This window comes from Anabrus simplex, chromosome 1, assembly GCF_040414725.1.
Source record: "Anabrus simplex isolate iqAnaSimp1 chromosome 1, ASM4041472v1, whole genome shotgun sequence".
Classification (NCBI taxonomy): Eukaryota; Metazoa; Arthropoda; class Insecta; order Orthoptera; family Tettigoniidae; genus Anabrus; species Anabrus simplex.
Window position 1 is genome coordinate 122,516,624 of NC_090265.1, and position 23,300 is coordinate 122,539,923.

Consider the following 23,300-nt stretch of genomic DNA (forward strand, 5'->3'; position numbering starts at 1 on the left):
ACAGTAGTCCTAAATGATGTTGCGCCAAAATGAAAATATAACATCACTGAAAGAATGATATTCATGCCATGTTTCCCGAATCAGATCTCTACTGTAGAACCGAAATTTGTCAAATGCCATTCACAAACTCAGTGGCCTATTGATGGAGTTAATGTAGTTGCATACACCGGAATAGTGAAGATTGGTTCCTTCTCTGATAGAAAGTGTATCTAACTTAAATGTTCAAATGTGATGTCATCATTGCATAGTTCTTGTACCCGATGTTAGGTGCCAATCTTAGCCTCCTAAATTTTCTCGATTTCTTAATTCGCTGTGTAAGTACGCAGAGCTCAGAGCACAACCGACTAAATGCATCACTCTAGTTATCTGACCGTGGAACTAGTAGGCCGTGTTCATACATTCACCGTTCGAAACCATTCCGATATATGGCGCTGTGCAAAGCTGAGAGCGTTAATTTGGCGAAAATGATGCAGTCACTTCTTTGAAGGAAACACATTTTTCTTTAATTGTTCAAAAATGTTGGTCATGGGAGGTTCATTGTACTTTTCTTATAATGGAGCGGTAATAAGGTATAGCTTATTTCTTAGTAATTCAACTCATGACGTTTCCGTTTCTTCAATTTCCTTGTGAAATACAGAGAGGAATAGGGATTTTATACACAGATAATAATATGAATGCATTAATCTTAGTTTATTGAAACAATCGACACTATGCATGAAAGATATGAAGTCGTTTAGGTTCAATCCTGTCTCAGTCCGGTAGTGTTTGAAGATGCCCAACTACGTCAGCCTTGTGTCGGTGGATATACTGGCATGTAAAAGAAATCTTGCGGGACTAAATTCTGGCATGTCGCATTCTCAAAAAATCATAAAAGTAGTTTTTGGGACGTACACTGAGTGGCCGAAAGTTAGGGGAAAGGGTGTCTGCCGTGTATGGCCTCTGAGCGTTATGGTTAGCTGTGGGGTAGCAGAGCAGTCCATCACAGACACCAGTGTCGTGAAGATGGCAACACGTCGCAAGGTAACCGACTTTGAACGTGGTATAATCATCTGTGCACGGCGAATGGGTCATAGCATTGCGAAGATTACACGCTAATTCTGGTTTCTTAGGTCAGCAGTGTCTAGGGATCTTTATTACCACATAGAGAATGTTACCACCCGTGTAAACCGCTGCACAGGAAGACCACAGGTGTTTAACGAACGGACATCACGTCGCCTCCTCAGAAACATACTGGACGCTCGACGGGCTACTGTGAGCGAGATCACCGTCCAGTTGAAGGTTGGGAGTCAGGAAGCCATTTCTACCCGAACTGTAAGGAGGCAAATGGACCGCATAGGCTTCACCAGCTGACGACCAACCCGTGTCCATTTGCTGAGACCTCGACACAGAGCTCAACGAAGAGCATGGGCCCGCGAACATCGGCAATGAACCATGGAACAGTGGCGGCGAGTGGTATGGTCCGATGAATCCCAGTTCCAGCTGTATCGAGCTGATGAGAGTGTGGCGTATGTCCCATGAAGCTATGGATCCTGTGCGTGTCAACATAATGTGTCCAGGCGGAAGGTGCTCTGGGCGGCATCTCGTGGTCGCAATTAGGCCCCATTTTCCAGTTGCAGAGAGCGCTGACATGTGCGACGTTATGTGGACATTCTTTCAGATCATCTTCATTGCTTTCTGACCCTAGAGAACGCTGATGAAGATGTCATGTTTCAACAGGAAAATGCGTCATGTCGCCGCTCTATGGTAGCAAGGAAGTGGTTGGAGGAGCACTCCAGTGTAGTTACAACCATGGATTGCCCCTCCAGATCCCCCTATCTTATTACAATCGAGCATTTATGGGATGGTGTCGTTGCTGGTGTACGCTCCATGAACTCCGCACCAACTACACAACACCAATTGCGCTTATCAGTGCACGATGCGTGGGCCCAGATCCCACCAGAACAGATCCTATACCTTTTAGAGTCAATGCCTCGCCGTACTGCTGCTGTTTTGAGGGCTAGCGGAGGAGCGACTTGTTGTTAACATCAGATTCAGTGTCTTCCCATGACGGTTGGCCACACAGTGAATAAATTAACAATATTATTATCAGAATCAGTCGGCAGACGTATCGACTATCCACAAGACGCAGTATAGCCATCTGGTAAGTATCTAAATAACAGTTTAATATGCACTGAACAATGATTCTTAAAGTATTATATTATGTTTATTAGAAATTCTGTGCCGTAATTAAGCACAATATCGTAATATTCTACATTATTTTGAAGAACGTAAACATTAGAAATAAACATTAACATAGTATGAAATAAAAGGCGTTAAAACTTGCGATGTATTCCAGCCATTATCGTACGTTATGCTGCAGATACCTACGGCGTATAAAATTATGTTCATATTTTTACAGTTTATAATTATAGTACAAGTTGTTTTAAGTACGTATGACAATATTCCAAGGTTATTATAGTACATTACGATATATGATTACAATTTACCTTAACATGGTGTGAGGTAACCTGACATTTGCTGCTTCAATTTACACAAAAGATATGTTGGACGGAAGTATTGATGATAAGAAAATGCCACTGGATCCAAGGATGAGATCCAACAATGTGCGCTTACAAGTGAGTAAACACGAGATTTAATCTACACTCTAATCTGGCGTTATTACACCTTGAATGCCGCATAAAATATTTCAGTAAAGACATTAAGTACACTACTGACAGAAGTTCGAGAAGTCGAACAAATTAAGTTATACCCTATAAATTTAACTTTAAGGGAAAATATCCATCTAGGTGATAGTTTGTTTTAGAATAGAAAAAACGTACAGTAATATGATTATTGCAAAGTTTTCGACATGTAACTAGGGCTACCAGACCGATGAAGTGGGAAGAAACCGAGTAAAATTTTCACTGACTCGTGAGAACATGACCAGATATAATACTGGTGAGGGTGGTGGCAACAGTATAGGCCAAATGGCAAAGAACAGAGTTTTAAAATTCCTAACTAAAATGCCCTCATCATATTTTACATATTTTATAATATTAATCTTTAGTTGTATCTTGAGTAACGTCTAATGTTACTACGTATCTCCTTCTCTCTCAAACAATTCTCATAAAATTGGATTCAATTTTAAGTCTGAAATTTTACAGAATCCATTATATTTATTTATTTATTTATTTATTTATTTATTTATTTATTTATTTATTTATTTATTTATTTATTTATTTATTTAGTATACGTCGTTTAGTGCCAGGAGCGTCCGAGAAAATGTTTGGCTCGGCTGGATCAGGTCTTTTCATTTATTTATTTATTTATTTATTTATTTATTTATTTATTTATTTATTTATTTATTTATTTATTTATTGTACGGCTTTTAGTGTCAAGAGCGTCCGAGGACATGTTTGGCTCGGCTGGATCAGCTCTTTTGTTTGGCGCCCATGGGTGAGCTGCGCCACAATGATGATGATGCTGATGCTGATGATGATGATGATGATGATGATGATGATGATGCCTGTGATCATTGTAATTGAAAGATCTTATGTACTCATGTGCTCCGTCCCAGAACGGTTTCCCAGTGTAAAACAACTCATAATAAAGAAGTTATATTTGGCTTTCTTCTAAAACCTCGCTCTTCCTACCCATTATATTCCTTAACACTGGTGACGCCTACCAGCCACATATTTATATGCAGTCCATCTGAATAATTTTCGTTGTGTTAATTGTCTTATGATAATGTGTAAAGGAAAATAGACCTTGCTGCACCGTATTGTAGGACTTTTGTGTGCATGGCGAGTTTACGCACTCCTGCAGTATAATGTATTTAAGATTCGTTTTACTTTACACGTTAGCACAGGGAAATGAACCCAACGAGAATTGTTCTAATGGGCTGCATATCCGTATGTGGCTGGGAGGCGTGACCACTTAATAATATGATGGATAGAAAGAGTATTGGGAGAGAGGAGGTTTTAGAAGCAAGCCATCGATATGTATCTCTTATTCTTGTATTTTACACTATTTACCGTCATAATATTTTAGTAGCTGAGTCAATTGCCTGCCTTTATTGTACAAATCATATTGATCTTTCTTCATTTAATTTACTCGTCGATTCGGCCATCTCTGAGCCATGTATACACAATCTATCTGCCCTCTTGTCACTCTTGACTACCGCCCTTCTCTTAGCAGACTCGGCGAAAATCCTTAAGTCATTGCCTTCTCCTTTCTCGCTCTTCCACCGCGATGTTCCGTGGATTCGTCAGTGTTTTTCGGGTGCATCCGTTACTCCCACAACCTTTTCTCTAAATGTTGTCCTGTCCTTTATCTCTTTCTCCTGGACACCCACTTTTGCTAGGTCCTTCTGCAACTTTACCAGCCACACTGCCTGTTTTTCTTTATATTTCTTCTTGCAGAAGGAGTATCTGTTTAACAGCCTCTCATAGTTCATAATTTTATCCTACCCCTAACAGGTCAATCTCCTTGTCTTTATCATCGTTGTAATTTTTTCGATGGTTTGATAGAGTTCCTGATCTTATCTCGACCGGATAGTGTATTGGTTCTGCTGCGACATCTTTGTGCCCTAGAGTTTTCGAAGGAATTTTTTTTCAAGTACTGAGTCTGTCATGCTTGTCAGTGCTTCCGCTCTGTAAATGCACTCCATTGTGAGCACAGTGAAGTGATGTTTTAATTTGGTTTGAATGGAGATGAATATGGTCTTGTAGCTGTCCTGGCATTTTAACTGAAAGCCATCTCTATCTTCCTCATCCCCTCCTTTAATGCCTCCTTATTAATCCCATCGGTAGGGAGAAATTTTCCATCATATTTCATTTATTAAAGTAAACTTCATTAATAATTTTATCCTCCTAGTTTCTGCTTATGTATGAGGGTGACTAAAGCAGCTGGATTGATATAAAGTCTACTGAGGTGGTGCTAATGAAAATAAATTAAAAGAAGGCGCTAGCAAAACAATAACTTAAGCAAACATATCGTTCTGTGGGCGCATATTAAGACTTAATGACTTTCTAATATGTTTATGAAGGCAATATCCTAGGAAGGAAACGAGGACAATAAATAAAAATATGAATATATGGCGTGTGGCCTCCGAAAGTCTGGTGCAGCTCTTTCGATTTGGCGCCGTAGAGGCGACCTGCTCGTGTATGGGGGTAGTGACGTACCTATCAAGAATTCTAATTATGAAGATGGCACACACATCCAGCCCCTGAGCTATGGGAATTAACCAGTGGAAGATAACATTCCTCGACCCGGCCGGGAATCTAATCTGGGATCGCCTGGATCAAAGGCCAGCACGCTTACCATTTAACAATGGACCGGACTAGAAGAGAATGTTCACAAAAGAAGACCATATGGGAGTGGGAAAGATAATGAGATAACACATTTACGAGAAACTGAAAAACGCCAAGAGAAGGAACGCATTTTAAGCAACAAGGCATTGCCTTCATAAAATGACAATTAGGAAGGTTATGGTTCACATTATCATCACTTTACTATTACTTGACAATATCCAATTAGCGCTATCTTGAAGTATTAGCTCCGCTGTACTCAAAACAATATATAGATAATATAGATATATAGATAATATAGATAATATAGAAAACAGGGGTTAACCAAAACCACATTGCAGCTCTTTCTTACCTTAACTGTATAGCTAAAGGATAATTTCGTACGTAGGCCTAATGCTTCAAAGTTCACCAGTCTTAAATGATTCCAGAAATAGAGATTTGTTGTATTTTCTTTGTATAAAACAGAGAAAATCGTAGTGTAAATTCTTATTTACAGTTGATAAACCTCGGTAATTGCCTTCCTTATCGATGAAGGTAACAGATGGAAACGATGGGGAATGACGTACCAATTGTTTGCAAGGGAAAGAGACTCTTGAGGTTTTAACAACAGTTTCTTACGTTTGCAAGGTTCATTCAAGCCACTGAGGCTCGTCCCTGATTAACTGTTCCTCGTTCTTCAAAGAATTGAATCACGAAGAATGAATTCTGCGAAGAAATAAATAAGTCCCTAAGAGCCTTGTCTTCCTCGCAATGCTATATTTTTAAATACGAAGGCTAGTTTCGTCGCTTTCCTAGATTTACTAGATGTTTGCTTGTATGTGAATGGTACTAAATTAACCTCCTAAAACCGTACGATAGGTCTTGTAATGATTCGGTTAAATTTAATTATTATTTATTTTCGTGAATACGGTTGTTGGTAAGTAAGGATTTCGCTCAACTGACATCTACTTGGAAGAAAGTTGCCATTTGCAAGCCATTGGTTTAGATCACTGAAACTGATATTGGGGCATAGAAAACAGTTTAAGCATATTTTCCCGTCCTGGGACTTAAGAGTTCTTGAAAGGTCCTCATATTACTCACTTTGGTTTCTCCTTTCGACATGACAACAAATTTTATTACGTCTCATAGACGTTACTCACCTTGTCCAAATAGTAAGTTACATGCCTTACGTACCGACATTTCTGTTTAATATGCATGATGATGAATTGTAAATCCTCTGTCAAAAATAGATGATTATGAGTACAAATTAAATAGTTCACAAGATACTTTTCCCTTTATCGGCTACCAACTAGCCGGCTGATTATATTCAGTAATGTATTCAGATCTGCTACGTTCAATTAGTAATTAGATAACACAGCCTTTCATTTCCTTTAAATGCTGTGGAACCTGAAATAATCCAACTATCGAAAATCACACACCTCATTTCAAGTAATAATCGTTTCTTGGTACCGTAACCAAGCAAAACTTCACTATATTTTCACTTGAAACTCCATCTCTTCATAAAGAATGCAAATAACCGTCTATTCCTTTCTATTGACCCACTTGTCTCATATTGCATGATGAGTCTAAAGTAAATGATAGAAATTGATTCACAGAATATCTTCTCAAATATGCGCATTTTTAAACTACAATGAATTAAATAATATTCGACGTCCTCAGTATTCGAACTCAATATCTGGATGTGTGTGATAATTTGATGATGCTTGTTGTTTAAAAGGGCCTAACATTTAAGGTCATCGGCCCGTGTGATAATTTATTTCTAGAATATTCATCACTCGGAATCCTAAACTTGAGTAACTGACCGTAACTGTTCATCTACGAAACTAAATTTCCTTGAAGATTTCGTTACTCGCATGAGAAGATAATTTATAATTTACAGGAACGTGTTACAGACTTTTCTTCCAAATACGATTCTTCTTCAATCTTTCTATTTCTTCATCTAAGTCTCTACAATTTCTTCTCGTCTCCATCCTTCCTGCAACTGATGACCTGGAAATGGTAACATCCATTTCAGAAAGGATGAGAGTTCTCCTTTAATATTAATTTCCTGCGTACTATTATATCGTGAGACTGATGCTCCAAAAAGTAGTTTTTCAAGTTATCAGCTCGCCATTTCAGCGACTTTTACGGAAGAGAAGAGTTTTGTAAGTTGCTAATTAACTTAACTTTATAATACTTTCTACTAAGTTTCTGCTTTGTAAGCAACCACCGTAGAGAGATGACAAGATGGTGGAGTGGTAAATGAAGGCAAAGGCATGAAACAAATAAAACTTAAAAATTAGTGATTGAGGGAAGATTTTTATTTAGCATTTCACCACAACTACTTAGAACAGATACTTTTCGTGACAGTTGTCCATCAGTAAGTAACATCTCAGACAATGAAAACTCTGAAACCTAAAAACATGTCTTTTGCAGGAGAGGAACACATTTTATGAAGACTAGTCACTCCCACCCCCCTGCAATTGCGCCACTGAACCAACAAGTGAATGAACGCTAGAACCGATTCGTTGTCAGTAAAAATCGTATCATTCCCAAGGCTTTCATTAAGTGGCACCTGATATATCGAGGACATGATTTTGTTTTCCAGTTTTCATGTACAGTTGTTCTTACATGCCACACATTATTCCCAAGAATATCAACCGTTTCTTTGTGACTCTTCATCAACGTAAAAGTATAAAATCAGCAAAGTCTGTGCGAGCGTTTTCTTCTAATTTCTATGGCGGTATCAGTAATTGCAGCTATTGTCCGAGATATCTATCGTGCTTATTGCGTTTAGGGACAGATCAAGGAAGGTAATAGAAACGATTGAATTCATGAGCATTGTGACAAGGAGACCAAAATAACAGACCACGTAGATGATTTAAAATTTTGGAAAATATCTTCAAATTTTCATTTGATACCACTCAATTCTCTTCCATTTTGACTTTCAATAGAATTTTGAGGGAATTAATTATTTAATCTATGTAGCTGTTATGTGAACCTCCTGTACTTGCGGGTGGTCCGGCGACGCTTACAGACCATGACCGTGGCCATACTCTTGGGCAATACCGTGGCTGGCGTATTCATGACCTTCGTAACCACCGTGGCTGACTCCGTGGTCGATGGCTACATTGTGCACAGCCCCTTGACTGACGCCACCGAGAGACTTCTCCTCACCATAACCATGGGCAGATACCTTGCCACCCTGGTTAACTACAGCCTGGAAGCCGTTGTGCTTGTCGGCAGAGTAGTTGACGGTCCTCACAGAGCCATCGGATTCAACCACGCTGTAGGAACCCTTGACAACATCACCGTCACGGGTTTCCCATTGGTTCTTGATGTCGCCACTGTGAGGAGAATGGACGGCGTAGTTGAACTTGTACTCGGGGTGTGCCTACAACAAGAAATAAGCCTAATATAAATGATGTTTTCCAATAGAATTAGAAATGTAATGAACTCCAGTAGCATACATTTGATATTAATGCAAAAGTTAAATGTTCTTCCTTAAACACCGTAAAGTTTCTACATAAACACCTCGTATCCCACAATGCACTTCTGATTTATTATCCTCCTTTGGACTGATCACGCTTCCCAGCCACACATGTGCTGGTGTGTAAACGAAAATGAACCTTAAATACAGACACGCGGTATTGTTTCTTAAGAGACGATATAAATTTTTACTCTACGATAAAATAAGGTTCATTTTCCTTTACCTGTTGGCATAGGAAAATGTACGCAACGAACATTGTTCTGTTGAACTGCATATCCATCTGTGACTGGGAGGCTTGACCAGTCTTAAGGAAAGTAATGGATAGAAAAGCGTTGTGGGATACGAGATATTGCTCACGCACCGTCGGCGTAATGAAATCATAAGTCACAGTCGAAACTCTTCAAGTTTTGTCTGCTTCAACTAAAATGCTTTAATGGCAATCTACAAAATCAAGATAGCTTTAGACTTGTATCGAATATTTTTATTGCTCTCTTCAAATACTGCTCTGAAATACGAAATACGAGTGTGTGTGTGTGTGTGTGTGTGTGTGTGTGTGTGTGTGTGTGTTCATTCTGAGGAAATTTCACTTTCTGAGATTTACCTCCGTTGTGGGGATAAATATCTCCCCTGCGCAAACATTATCACAGTTTATATTTAACACAACCTCCAGAAACTTGACTTAACTGAAGGTATTGCCCGTATTTATTATTTCATCGTGTTATATGACTTTGACTGTATCAGTAGAATTTCTAATGTTTTCATGAATATCTGTTACTTAAGTATGTGATTAACTTAGGGAGGAGAGATGGTTTCTGGAAGTCAGGTGGTAAATTTTATCAGACGCATGTTTCATCCAAACCGGGCGAGAAAGCACGAAGGCTTTTTTTTTATCATGTCATGCAGATCATAAAATTAGAAACACGCTTAAGTACTTAAATCTTGTGTAGATATTCAGTGCTATATTTATAGAAGTTTATTTTGTAAACTTCTAGGAATCTCGCGTGTTACAAAGTAAGAATTAATATAACTTGATGTACTTACGAGTATATTCTGCATTTGAGCTTGAGCGTGGTAACCATCATTTAACATGTACGTATAAAGGAACTAAGGTTCAACAAAACATAATTATACATCTTAACTTCATTTTCTGAACATATTCTGACGATATTGACGTTAACAACCCAGCGAATTCCAAACCTTCCATTCATTTTCTGCCCTGTGTACTTGTGGGATTTTATTGCCATTGATTTCCCCTGGGAAGTTCGCTACATATTGCCCGGTGAGTTCTTCAAGAAGGCTGCTACATGTTTCACAGGAAAGTTACTTAATGTTCGAAACGAGGGAAGTGGAGCTTTGAAACTCACAATGTGAGACAGTCGGAGATTCTAATCAATGTGGCACCGGGTAGAGAACAGGTCATTGCATACACGATTTGTGAAATGAGAATCCACATCTCTGAGCCTCATACTTGACGTAAAACTGTAGGTCCCGTGACTTAAGATCACAATACACTCATTTTTCATACAATAGTATATGTAAACAATTTAAATCTATAAAACTAATTCTGCAAGTGAACTAGTTGCGAGGAAATTCCGTTAACTTAATGAGAAAGCAATTACAAAGCTTCAAAAGAAAAATCGTTGAGATGTATACTTCAAAATATCAAATTCTTTCAGAATTTATATCTGCTATGAATGTATTCGTTTTAATAATTTCACGGCAGCGCGCCGGCCTCTCACCACTGGGTTCTGTGTTCCAAATCCTGGTCACACTTCATTTGAGATTTGTGCTGGACAAAGCGGAGGCGGGACAGGATTTTCCAGTCATCTTTCGTTACAGCAAGTCTCTCCAATATAATTCCATTTCATCTGCCAGTCATCAATCATTGCCCCAGAGGAGTGCTACAGGATTCGGCAGCCGGTACGGTTCTATCTTTGCCGCTGGATGTGGGCTTCATTCATTCTATTGCTGATCCGGTCGAGTGACTGGAAACAGGCTGTCGATTTCTATTTATTGCTATCCTGGTGCAGCCTATTTAAGACAGACCCTACGACTAGGTGGGCTGCATGTGTCATGTATGGGAAACAATGTTAGTGTTGTGTATGAGTTTCAGGAATGTTGGGGAAAGCACAAACGCCCAGTACCTGACCAGAGGCTATTAACTATTAAATTAAAATTCGTGACCGACCAGGAATCGAACCCTGGAGCATCTGAACAGAAGGCCAATACGCTTACCAGTCAGTCAAGGAGCCGGACAATATACTGGTTGTTAATAGGGGATTAAGGAGTTGATTCTAACCATCCAGATTACTGAATTAATAGGGTTTAAGTTTTGCCTTTAGAACTGATATCGCTGCCAGATAACTCTCGGAACTACAATTTATAATATAACTGGCTAGCTTAAGGATTAATTTTGCTTCTAGTCGTAGTTAATTCCTTACGAGTTAACATGCCGTTACTTGCAGTTAAAGTATAGTCATTGATTTATGAATAGATGATCAAAACAAACTTATTTGTCAATTTCAATGATACTCACGTAATAATCGATGTTCTTCTCGTCCAGGCCATGTGCCCCAATATCATTGTGACCACCCAGATGAGATAGAGTCGGGTAAGCCGTTGCCACAGCCAGTAGAGCGAAGGCAGCAAGGAACTGAAAATAAAAATTATTCACCAACATTACCTTGTCCAAACAATGTAACGTACTATCCCCAGAATTATTACTCCTTTTGTCAGAATCGGTACCTCACGGGAATCTGCAAGCTTTTAGATGTTAATATGAGGAAATATCTTCGGTGAGGTAATCACACAATAAATATTACAGGGGTTGTAGTAAGGATGTAATAAGACCCCAATTAGAGAATTGTACCTGTGTATGGGACCAGAACTACTTGATACGAGAACTGGAAAAGATCCTGGTAAGATGTGGGAGTAAGGAGGTGAGCTGTTCGACTAAGCGGTATGTTCAGAGCTCTCAGTGGAGAAATGGCGTAAAATTTCATTCGTCGACGAACAAACATGAGTGGAGCTTTTCAAGTTAGGAAAATTCATAATATGAAGATGAATTTGGAATTCAAGAGGATACATTTGGACAAATATTCATTTATAGGAAGAGGAATTAGGGAATGGGATAATTCGATAAATTTCCAAGCTCCTTAAAATCAAGTCAGTAAATAATAATAATAATAATAATAATAATAATAATAATAATAATAATAATAATAATAATAATAATATTTGCTTTACGTCCCAGTAAACACTTTACCAGTTTTCGAAGACGCCGAGAAGCCGGAATATCGTCCAGCAGGAGTTATTTTACGTGTCAGTAAATCTACTGACACGAGACTGATGTATGTGAGCATCTTCAAATACTACCGGACTGAGCCAGGGTCGAACCTGCCAAGTTGAGTTCAGATGGCTAGCGCCTCAACCGTCTCAGTTACTCAGCCCGGCAATTATGTAAGAGAGGACTAGGTGAACAATATATCGTCGTTGCCGGGACAAAACCTCGTATGTGATAATATTTTTGAAGATATACTGACCCGCAGCGCATGCATTATGAAGAGCGAGAATGCATTGACAGTATTCACACGATATTGCACCTTAGATGACAGAACATTACCGGCCAAAGTTCTAAGCTAAAATATTTAAAGTAGGAGTTTAAGTCCCGGCAGCGACGATATAAGGAATGAGCTGCCTGGGCGACAGTCCTAAATGCAAATAATGCAAATCAGTGATGACACTGGTGGGCTTCAACCTATCAAACGACTGCTGTTCAGTCCAAAAGGCCTCAGAATTACGAAATGACGTGTGGTCAGAACGCAGCAACCCCTGGGCCGTTAATCTTGGCTTTCTAGGCAGGAGTCGCTATCTGGCCGTCAGGCAGCTTCTCAATTGTTCTCACGTAGGCTGAGTGAACATTGAACTAGCCCTCAGATACACGTAAAAATCCCGGATTTGGTGATTAATCGAACCCCGCGCCTGCGTGTAAGAGTCAGCCTCTCCACCAGTAGACAGCTGGGCCAGCTGAATAGTTTATAGTAATTTTTATTCACAGAAAAACGTCTTAATGTTTAAATAACTTGCCGTCTCCAGACTCCGAGTTTTCCAGAGCTGTGTGTAACGTGCAGGCTGTTATAGGCGAGGGCTTAAGTTTTATTACTGTTAGCACGGTCTTATTAAGTCGAGGATAGTGAGGTACGAAAGTTCGTAAAGTAATCGCGTGTTGAGTTATAATTGCTACATTAGCGGGTTATTATTTCTTGGTGGCTGGGGCCACACCATCGTTAATTGGTTGGTAAAGCGCACTCACTCGCCACCGTCAAGCCTATGGCTCGCATTATACAGCTGCTTCGCATTAGAGATGTAACCTAGACGAGTAAGTATATTCCTGCAGTCGATCATAGGGAATCAATTTGACAGGTCACTAGAAATTTTGATCGACTTACAACATTTTTTAAATTTTCCATGTATTACCTCTCCGTCTTTGCTTGAATATAATATTCTTGATAATTCTGAATAACGAACTGCTCTGTTGATTTACACCTTTGTGGACTTCTTTTCCAGTTCTGTTATATGTAAATCAAATCGATGGCCTGGTTCTAACACCATGTATGTGACAATTCTATTCCTAAGCATTATTTTCCTTAAGGCTGGTCACACTTGCCAGCCACATATCGATGGCTTTCTTTAAAAACCTCGTAAGTCCGAATACTCTTCATATCCATTATATTCCTTAAGACTAGTCACGCCTCCCAGACCCATATTTATATGCAGTCTAAAAGAATAATTTTCGTTATGGTCATTTTCCTCTGACAATCTGTAAAGGAAAATGAACCTTAAATACATTATACTGTAGTAGTGTGTAAATTTGCAATGCAATCAAAAACCCTACAATACGGTACGTTAAGGTAAATTTTCCTTTAGACGTTAGCAAAGGAAAATGAACACAGCGAAAATTATTCTGAAGGACTGTATACAAATATATGACCGGGAGGCGTGGCCAGTCTTAAGGGATATAATAGGTAGGAAGAACATTTGGACATACGAGGTTTTAAAAGAAAGCCATCGATATGTACATGCGGTACATCAGAGTCAATTTCATTGTGTTAATTTTACTATTAGTATGTGTAAAGGAATATTAACCTTGAATGAATAATAATGTAGGTGTGTGTAAATAAGTCATGCAAACTTACATTCCTAGAAAACGGTACTGTAAGGTTTATTTTCCTTTACACTCTATCATAGGGAAATGAACACAAAGAAAGTAATTCGTCGCTGCCGTGATGAAACCTCCTATGTGAAATATTTTAGCTTAGAACTTTGGCCGGTAAGGTTCCGTCATCTAAGGTGCAGTATTGTGTGATTATAGTCTAAGCATTCTCGCTCTTCATAACGTATGTGCTGCGGGTCAGTATATCTCTAAAAATATTATCACATAGGAGGTTTCGTTCCGGCAACGACGAATTGTTGTGCTGGACTGCATATTCATGTGTAACTGGGAGGCGTGACCAGTCTAAAAGAAAATATTGGGCACGTAGAGCATTGTCAGATACGCAGTTTTAGAAATAGTCCACCGAAATCCTTGTTTTTATTTTAAGAATGTATTCCTAATCACTGAGTTATTTCAACGAGTAATTAACGCAGTAGCTGTAATCTCTGTATAATGGCAGCGATCGATTCCACTTAATATTAATACAGTTGTCATATTCAATCGTCTAAATGTCCAAAATATTTGCGGTCGTATTATCATTTTTATTCAACGCCACCTTAACACGTTTACTGCAAAAGTAATTCGTATTCTTCTGGATTAATATCTCAAAGCGTTTCATTTTTAGAATATTGCCAACAACACAGTTCAGATATTCCCTTAAGTAGTACAAGAGTTTTGTCTGTACATTTCTCAGAATTTAAAAAGATTCGTATTTCTGTACCGGACGTGTCCACAGTAATTTGGAAAATATCCTTTTTACCTTTCCGTAAGTCTGTCTGTCTGTCTGTCTGTCTGTCTGTCTGTCTGTCTGTCTGTCTGTCTGTCTGTCTGTCTGTCTGTCTGTCTGTCTGTCTGTCTGTCTGTCTGTCTGTCTGTGCATCACGAGAAATCGGCTGAATGGAATTTAATGTAAATCAGTATGTAAAAGTCGGGGAGTAAGTCAGTTCAGTTTAGGCCATAAATAATTGTATTCACACTGAGTGAAATGGTAGTTTACGGAAAGGCCTAAAATTTTATTCTCAAATATTTATGTTATTAGTGGTTTTATCGACAAATACTACATAACGAATGTTATATAGTATTACATTCCTATTATTTATGACGTATTAATTTTTTACCTTACCGGCTATGATAAGAGAGATATTCATGAATTTAGATTTTTGTTGCTAAGTACATACCAGCGCTGAGTCGCGAAAAAAATGGGTAAACAGATTTTATTAAAAATCGGTATACAAATTCGGGGAATGAAGAACTATAGTCTACGCTATAGATTATTTTATAATATGCCCTAGAATCACAGAGACGGAAGAAAACTAAATGCGAAGGCCTGCAATATACATAGAAAGCTCATAAAATTGAACAACCATAACATTACATTGACCATCGTTTGTTGTGATGTGCTTTGTATCTTCTGCTGCCACTCATCTCATATAGATGGGAATACTGCTGCGTGCCGAGTATAACGGCCTGCCTGAATATTGGCGGAAAATAGCTGGAGATAGATAACTTTCTTCTTTAACATGCCATTCTTCTTCTTCATACATTTTCTGATACTGTTGTTGCGCAACTGGTTCTTCACAGCATTCAAGCTGTTCAAGCCCTACCCTGAGGCACTGATTAGAATGAGTAGCGTGCGCATTTGACGGAATAATGGCAGAGAAGTGTTCGCGGCTGTCTGCGTCCTGGTCATTCCAGCACTGGAACATTGGACTCTTAAATCGGCAGCGTAGTACTGTTCGTTAAAGGTGAGAAATGTGCGGTTTTTATTTTGATCGAGTATTTTGTATGATATCATTGCTTTTAATCGCTATGTACCTACTGACGTCATTATAATGACCTATGTTGACTTCAATTTGGAAAACTTCGAAAACAGTCTTTATGAGAATTCCGTAGCAAAGCACGGGTTCATCAGCTAGTTATTTCTATTTTACCTTCAGTAATGCTTAGTTAGGTTACTGGTTAACCATCAATTATATTTTTCCGAATTAGGATGAAACCATCATAATGAGTTCAAGGAACCACAGTAAGTTATACACATACATTTAAAGGAAGTAGGCATATACCTTTCTGAATAAACCGAGCAGGTGTCCATGCGTTCTGTGTCACGTAGCTGTCTCCTTGCATTCGGGAGATAATGGGTTCGAACCCTACTGTCGGCAGCCCTGAAAATATTTTTGCATGGATTTCCATTTTGACAGCAGGCAAATTCTGGGGCTGTACCTTAATTAAAGCCATGGTAGCTTCCCTCCCGCTTCTAGCCATTTCATGTCCCATCATTGCCATAGGACCTATCTGTGTTGGTGCAACGTAAAGCGAATTGTAAAAAAATAAGTTAATAAAACCGTTATTGTCTACTGACATTCAAGTTCCTTTGTTATCATATTAGTTTCCTTGTAAAGGAATGACATTGTACTTTTAGACTACCGTCGTTTGTGTTAATTTCACTGGTAATCATCTTTTATGTTACAGTGCGTTACTAGTTTAGAAAACAGTTCTGTAGATAATAACCTTCTTAAGTGTATATTTACATGTTAAGAAAGAGGGCATTTGAGGCTACTAAAGCGCTCCTGTTATCTTCATTTCTCTGGGGACCCTCGGGCGCGCCTGGTATTCAGGAGGGATCCAGTCAACATAGCCAAGGTAATGTTTAAAGACTAAAAAAGTAGTTAAGTAGTACCATGCAGATGTCAGTAACGTCTCTATCTACGTCAAGAAATATACACTTTCTCCATTACTACGTTTCAAAAACGTTGCGCTCCTCTATGAAAATAATAATGCACTTAGATAATTCACCATAATTCAGATGGGTTCACCTAAGAAATCGGCAAAGCTGTGTCCTAGGTCCATGCTATTTGTTTGGATTGTAATTGAGATACCTCCAAGGATAGCAGCCCACGGTTAAAACATGGTTTTATTGTTTGGTACTAAAACAAAGTGACCCAGTAAAATTAAGTGTACTGGATGGCATTTCAAATTTAGGGGGATGTTATTCTTCAGACAGCTGAGATTCGGATCCACTAGATCCTATTCATTTGAAATGCCATATGATATAATGAAATGTGCCCAGACTTAAATCCTTGGCCATATAAAGAGAAAAATGAGTTTTGCGTAATATTCTTTCAATTGCATCAGTTCTTGGGAGACAGCGAGGTGTCAGAATATTTTCCTGCGGAGGTCTTCTCATGTACCGCAAATCACTAACACGGATTGGCTCTATTTAAATTATGACGTAAACTGGGATCGAACATGTAACTTTGAGAAGAGGACAATCACTGACTGATGGCGTCACTTAGATCCTGATAAAATTTCTTGAAATTCAAAACTATATTGTGTGTCAAAAATACTGCTCCTTTACATATTTGTATCTGAGAAACATTCTTTGTCTGCCTCTGTGGTGTAGTGGATAGTGTGATTAGCTGCCACGCCCGGTGCCAGGGTTCAATTCCCGGCTCTGTCACGAAATTTGAAAAGTGGTACGAGGGCTGGAACGGGCTCCACTCAGCCTCGGGGGGTCGATCTCCACCTCAGCCATCCTGGAAGTGGTTTTCCGTGGTTTCCCATTTCCCCTCCAGGCAAATGCCGGGATGGTACCTAACGTAAGGCCACAGCCACTTCCTTCCCCTTTCCTTGTGTATCCCTTCCAATCTTCGCATCCCCCCGCAAGGCTCCTATGCAGACGGTAGAACTGGGATCCCTCGCTGAGTCCGAGGGAAAAACCGACCCTGGAGGGTAATCAGATAAATAAGAAGAAGAAGGAGAATCATTCTTCAGGAACAGTAGTTTTTATTATATTTGATACAGGTGGCACTGTTCTGTGGTGAGAGAATCTTTGCTTATTCTTGGAATTCAATGGGACTGAATTCAAAACATTTAAATGCTTCTATAGAAGATTTTCAAACTGCTCCAGGAATACCTAACAATAGGTCTAATTTCTCAATAGTTCCTGAGACAATAGGTCTATTGTCTCATTGGTTCCTGGAGTATTTCATTTTCGTGTGTTTTTTAATGTTGGGATCGTAATATGTTTCTCTCTCATGGTGTATCCCATTCACTTGACCGGAACTCTCGTCACACCTGTATGTTCAATCTTTGTTGTTCTGGCTATTAAATACTAACATGTCTGCTCATTCCTTGCACTCACCATAGAATAAACCTTATTTCTCATACTCCTGCTATTCGCTCCGATACCATACCAATTTCTGAGCTGAACTAGCAAAGAGTTCGTCGTCACTACTGGTATATCTCGTAAGTTGATTCGCTCGTGAACAAAGAAGCTCCTTAAAGTCACAAGTGAAGTTGAGAAAGACGTATCTGTGTTACCTAGAGGTAACCACCCTATAATATATTTAAAGGAGCAGTATTTTGGACGCATAATAAAATTTTAAATGATTAATTTTAAGAAACATTCGTCAGGATCTGACGCAGTCAGTCAGTTATTGCCTTCTTCCCAAATGACGAAATTATGGATAGTGGAAGCCTTTAGCTTCCACCCCTCCAAACGCCTTTCATGGCCTGTTTGGAGATGGCTAAGGTTGTCTGAAAAGAGACCCATGTATATTTGGTTTCGCCCGAAAGCCGACTTATTCCAGAATACCGTTGATCGCAGTACTGTATTAGCTATGCTGCATCACTTACTAGACTACCATCCTGTAATAATATACAACTTTAATGTACAATACTTTACACTTTTTACCTTGGAGAGCAAATTTCTGCGCGGTTTTCATCACGTAGCTGCAAGGTTGCATTCCAGAGATAGTGGGATCGATCGCCACTGTGGGCAGCCCCGAAGATAGTTTTCCGTGCTTCCCCATTTTGACACCAAGCAGATGCTGGGTCTGTACCTTAATTAAGGCCACGGTCCCTTCCTTCCCACTCCTAGCCCTTCCCTATCCTATCGTAGACATGTCTGTGTAGGCGCAATCTACAGCAAATTGAAAAAAAAATAGAAATAAACTTTTAACGCAGAATATTTGTTTTCGCTGGGCCTTCTTAATTAGATGACATTTGCTTTACGTCCCACTAACTACTCTTCCTTCTTAATTAAAAGCGACATACGGACATTGCTATGAACACGCGTAGAACGTATGCGTGTCTTCTGAAGGGATAAACCAATGTTAAATATAACTTCAGAGTGGGAATACCATGTTTCGTTTGCCAATTTGTGCATTTTAGCCCTCACCTGGTATCATACATCTGTGAGACGGCTACAAAACGTTCTCACGAACGTCCTCCCTCTTCCGGGGTTCTACTGAATTTATAGGTATTTACATGAAAAACTAATTGCTTATCCCGTGATCATAAATGTTGTGCACTCTAACGAACATTGATTTTAGACATGAAAATTTAAAAATACCTTGAAATCAATAACAGAGTTCAGAAAGTCATTGTCGTTTGATACCAGTTGACTGATAGCTTACTCAGCAAGAAGGAAATGTCATAGATACTTAAGATCTATGAAACTTGTGTTCCTGATCACTTCATTGTATGGCTCAGAGACTTTGACTTGAGGAAAGAAGCATGATAGTAGAGTAACAACCTCGGAAATGAAATATCTATGTCGAGTTTCAATGAAACTAGGAGAGATAGAATACAGAACAAAGCTGTAGCAGAATAGCTTGCGGTGACATCCAAATAATTTGGTCACCTGCTCCGTACGGATGCTCAGAGAAAATCTTAGCAAATGTTTCAGACTAGACGTGTAAGAATCAGAAGAAAAAGACGTCCAAGGATGAACTGGGACGAAATGGTTAGTGAAATTACGAAGTACCAGAAAAAGATCCAAATGAATTAAGCAACTAGAACGGGACAGAGAAGACGGACGGAAGATGGTTTAAGGTCCGGCGCTGAGAAGCAAACGGGAGCTGTGAAGGAGAAGAAGAAAATAAAAATGTTTTGAGTTTTGTAATAATATTGTTTACGTACCGATTCTATGTCCTTCATAAAAGGAAATTATCCAAAATATTATTTTATTGTTTCTTGAGAAGAATAAAATGTTCTGCTGTTTCAGACCTGGTTTTGCTATTTTTGTATTTTCATTTGGGTGTGTAATTTTATATTATAATTTTCCTGTGACGAAATCGAAGGCAAATTCTTAAAGGAATTAAGTTCAGTAAACAATAAAAACTAAGAAAATATTGTTAACTTAAAATTAAATACCTGGTTTCTGACAGAAGCCATACGATTTACGTTACAAGAAAATATCGTACCAATTCAGGGTTAATAACAATAAAATAGTAATAGTAGTAACAATTATAAACACGTTAAAATATTTGTGTAGTATTAGTATAATTATGAAGTACGAGCTTAGTGCCTTGTAGTTGGCAAGTGAATATTCCCCTAAAAAAGAGTGACAAAAAATATGCGTAAAATTCTTCATTTATAAGTTGTGGCGTTTAATTGCTATTAGGGGCCGATGACCTAGAAGTTAGGTCACATTAAGCAACGACCATTATGATTATTATTATTATTATTATTATTATTATTATTATTATTATTATTATTATTATTATTATTATTATTATTATTATTATTATTATTATTATTATTATTATATTTACAAAACTTCCCTCAGTGGAATGTTGCTACAGTGGACAAAACATAACGAAAGAAATGAAATTATAATTTTGGTTGACAATAATTGTGTTGATTACATTATTCTCATAATATCTTTAAACTGTAAGAGTTATAACACGTAGCAATTGTTTCTCAGTAATAAAATGGAACCTCGTAAAGCTAACAAAGACATAGTTTGCAGTTTCGGTACCTCTAACTTAAACTGTTTCCAAAAAGTCACAATGAATCGAGGAATAGTCCCTGGAGCACCTATCATTAATCCTACAACTTTAATGTCAGTCAATCCAAATTTTTCATTATATTAAATTACGGTCAGTTCGTAGATAACCTTATTTTCCTTATCAGCGTCTTTTGGCTGGTCTGTGGAGATTTCAAAATGAACTGTGCGATCTATTATATACCTATGTACGCGTGAGGTCTTAATGGAAACTTTATAGTTTCGTTATCTTTATATTTGTACACTGATAAAATTTAAGTAGTCATGAAATATACAGAAAAAATCTGTTAAACCGTGCTGAAGCAATGAGTTGTAGAGTGCACTCGTATTGAACTTACCTGTACAGTCTGCATGTTGAGCTTGTCGATGTTCAACTGGGTGAACTGGAGAGAGAAGAGAGACCTACTAGTGTGTGTGAGGTAAGAGTGACATGCCATTGCCCGAATGTCTGGGCTTTTATACTCACTGGCGGGAGGCAACGTGCCGGAACGAAGATGCGTGCCGTGTTAATTAGAGGAGCACATATACGAGAGTTTCTCTATGGACCGCTAGTTCAAGCCTTGCCTAACAAGAACCCTTACAGGTTGATTGTTTGGGCCTGTGACTTTCACCGGTAAGGATACTAGATTAACTACTAGAGGAACCATTAAAAGAACAATACGTAGTTTCAAAGAGGAACGTAAATTGTTCGTACATCATGAATTCTAGTTTTAAACATAAATCTCTTGGTATCTAAATCCACCCAGTTTCTTAGAATCTCACAAGTTGGACATAATATCGGCAATCAGTATATAACTGAATAATAATAATAATAATAATAATAATAATAATAATAATAATAATAATAATAATAATAATAATAATAATAATAATAACAATAATAAATGACTGGCGCTCAAATTGCTCACTTTACAGGACAAAATGGAAATCTCATCCCCGTTAGCTGAATGAGGTGTAGAAAGACATGCCGGTAAATGACATAAGACCAGAGGGCATAATGGAGAGGACCACCTTTAGGAAAAATGTTGTGGGATTAAGGGATGATCCAGAGAAAGAACATGCTAAACCGCGGAACATCTCGATGGAAGAAGGGCTGAGAAGAGGCGTGAGGTTGAAAACCTTTGGATACTGTATAAACAGAAAGGTGTAAGCCTAAGAAAGAGAGACAGGTACTTTATGTAACCATAATCCATACGTGGCTCTATCGATGCAAATAATAATAATAATAATAATAATAATAATAATAATAATAATAATAATAATAATAATAATAATAACATGAAATGAAATGGCGTATGGCTTTTAGTGCCGGGAGATCCCAGGATGGGTTCGGTTCGCCAGGTGCAGGTCTTTTGATCTGAGCCCCGTAGGCGACCTGGGCGTCGTGATGAGGATGTAATGATGATGAAGACAACATATCGTCGTTGCCGGGACAAAACCTCCTATGTGAAATAATTTTAGCTTAGAACTTTGGCCGGTAAGGTTCTGTCATCTAAGGTGCAATATCGTGTGCATATTGTCAAGGCATTCTCGCTCTTCACAATGTATGTGCTGCGGGTCAGTATATCTCCAAAACATATTATCACATAGGAGGTTTTGTCCCGGCAACGACGATATATACCCAGCCCCGTGCCAGGGAAATTAACGAATGATGGTTAAAATTCCCGAATCTGCCTGGAATCGAACCCGGGACCCCTGTGACCAAATTCCAGCACGCTAATCATTTAGCTATGGAGCCGAACATAATCATAATAATATGGCCTAACTTAACTTTAAATCTGAGTGCCTGTATGCATCAGAAACGTTGAATATTATCGGAAAAGGTGGGCTTAGATATTTCTGGAAAAGAGAAAGAAATGCTAAGAGAAATCTAGGTCCAAATGTAAAATAATGGATGAGGAGACCCACATCTAACAAATAATAATTGTATGAAAGAAAATAAATGGTTGAAGTGATGAGGAAGAGAAGGTTTCAGTTCTATGGACACTTGTTGAAGATGGACGGTAGCAGAATAACGGAGAGTATTTTTGAATTCTCAAGGAAGAGGATAACAAAAATGGTTTCAAGAAAGGAAGTTGGATTTGACGAAGATGGGGATTCCGAAAGATTGCATAATGGACAGAAATCGGTTTAGACAACTCGTCAAAAATTTCCGTGGTTTTCAGGTGAGTGGCGACATACTAGCGAGGAAAGGGAGACTGGAAGAGAGTGAAGGCAGAGAAGGCTAAAAATACCGCAAAGATATTCAAACATGGTCCGTAGATGACCGAACCAAAGGAGAAATAATGTGGCCTAACAAGCGAGGTGGCTGAGCAGAAACCGCTTTGTAGTTCTAAACTTGCATTTGGGAGACGATGGCTTCGGACTCCATTGTTGGTAGCCCTTGTTTTCCAATTTCACACCATGTAATACCTTAACAATGGCCACGGCTGCTTCCTTCCCAGTCATGGCTTTAGTAGCATGCCGGTCGAAACGAAATAATCACCGAGGTGAAAAAAGATATAGAAAAATTGGGGATTTTACGTGATGAAATACTGCAAC

General features: G+C 38.6%; 2 protein-coding genes across 2 annotated transcripts in view; one reads left to right on the forward strand and one right to left on the reverse strand.

The window, feature by feature from the left end:
- The window catches only part of LOC136862579 (protein O-mannosyl-transferase Tmtc2), a 671,534-nt gene that overhangs the window by 62,994 nt on the left and 585,240 nt on the right, over positions 1-23,300 (forward strand). The window lies entirely within an intron of this gene.
- On the reverse strand, positions 7,642-21,196 carry LOC136862563 (cuticle protein 19). Its single transcript, XM_067138891.2, has 3 exons — positions 21,098-21,196; positions 11,294-11,410; positions 7,642-8,661 (listed from the first exon to the last, which is right to left on the reverse strand). Exons 1-3 carry the CDS (start codon positions 21,194-21,196, stop codon positions 8,299-8,301), a joined length of 579 nt encoding a protein of 192 aa, XP_066994992.2. The 3' UTR covers positions 7,642-8,298.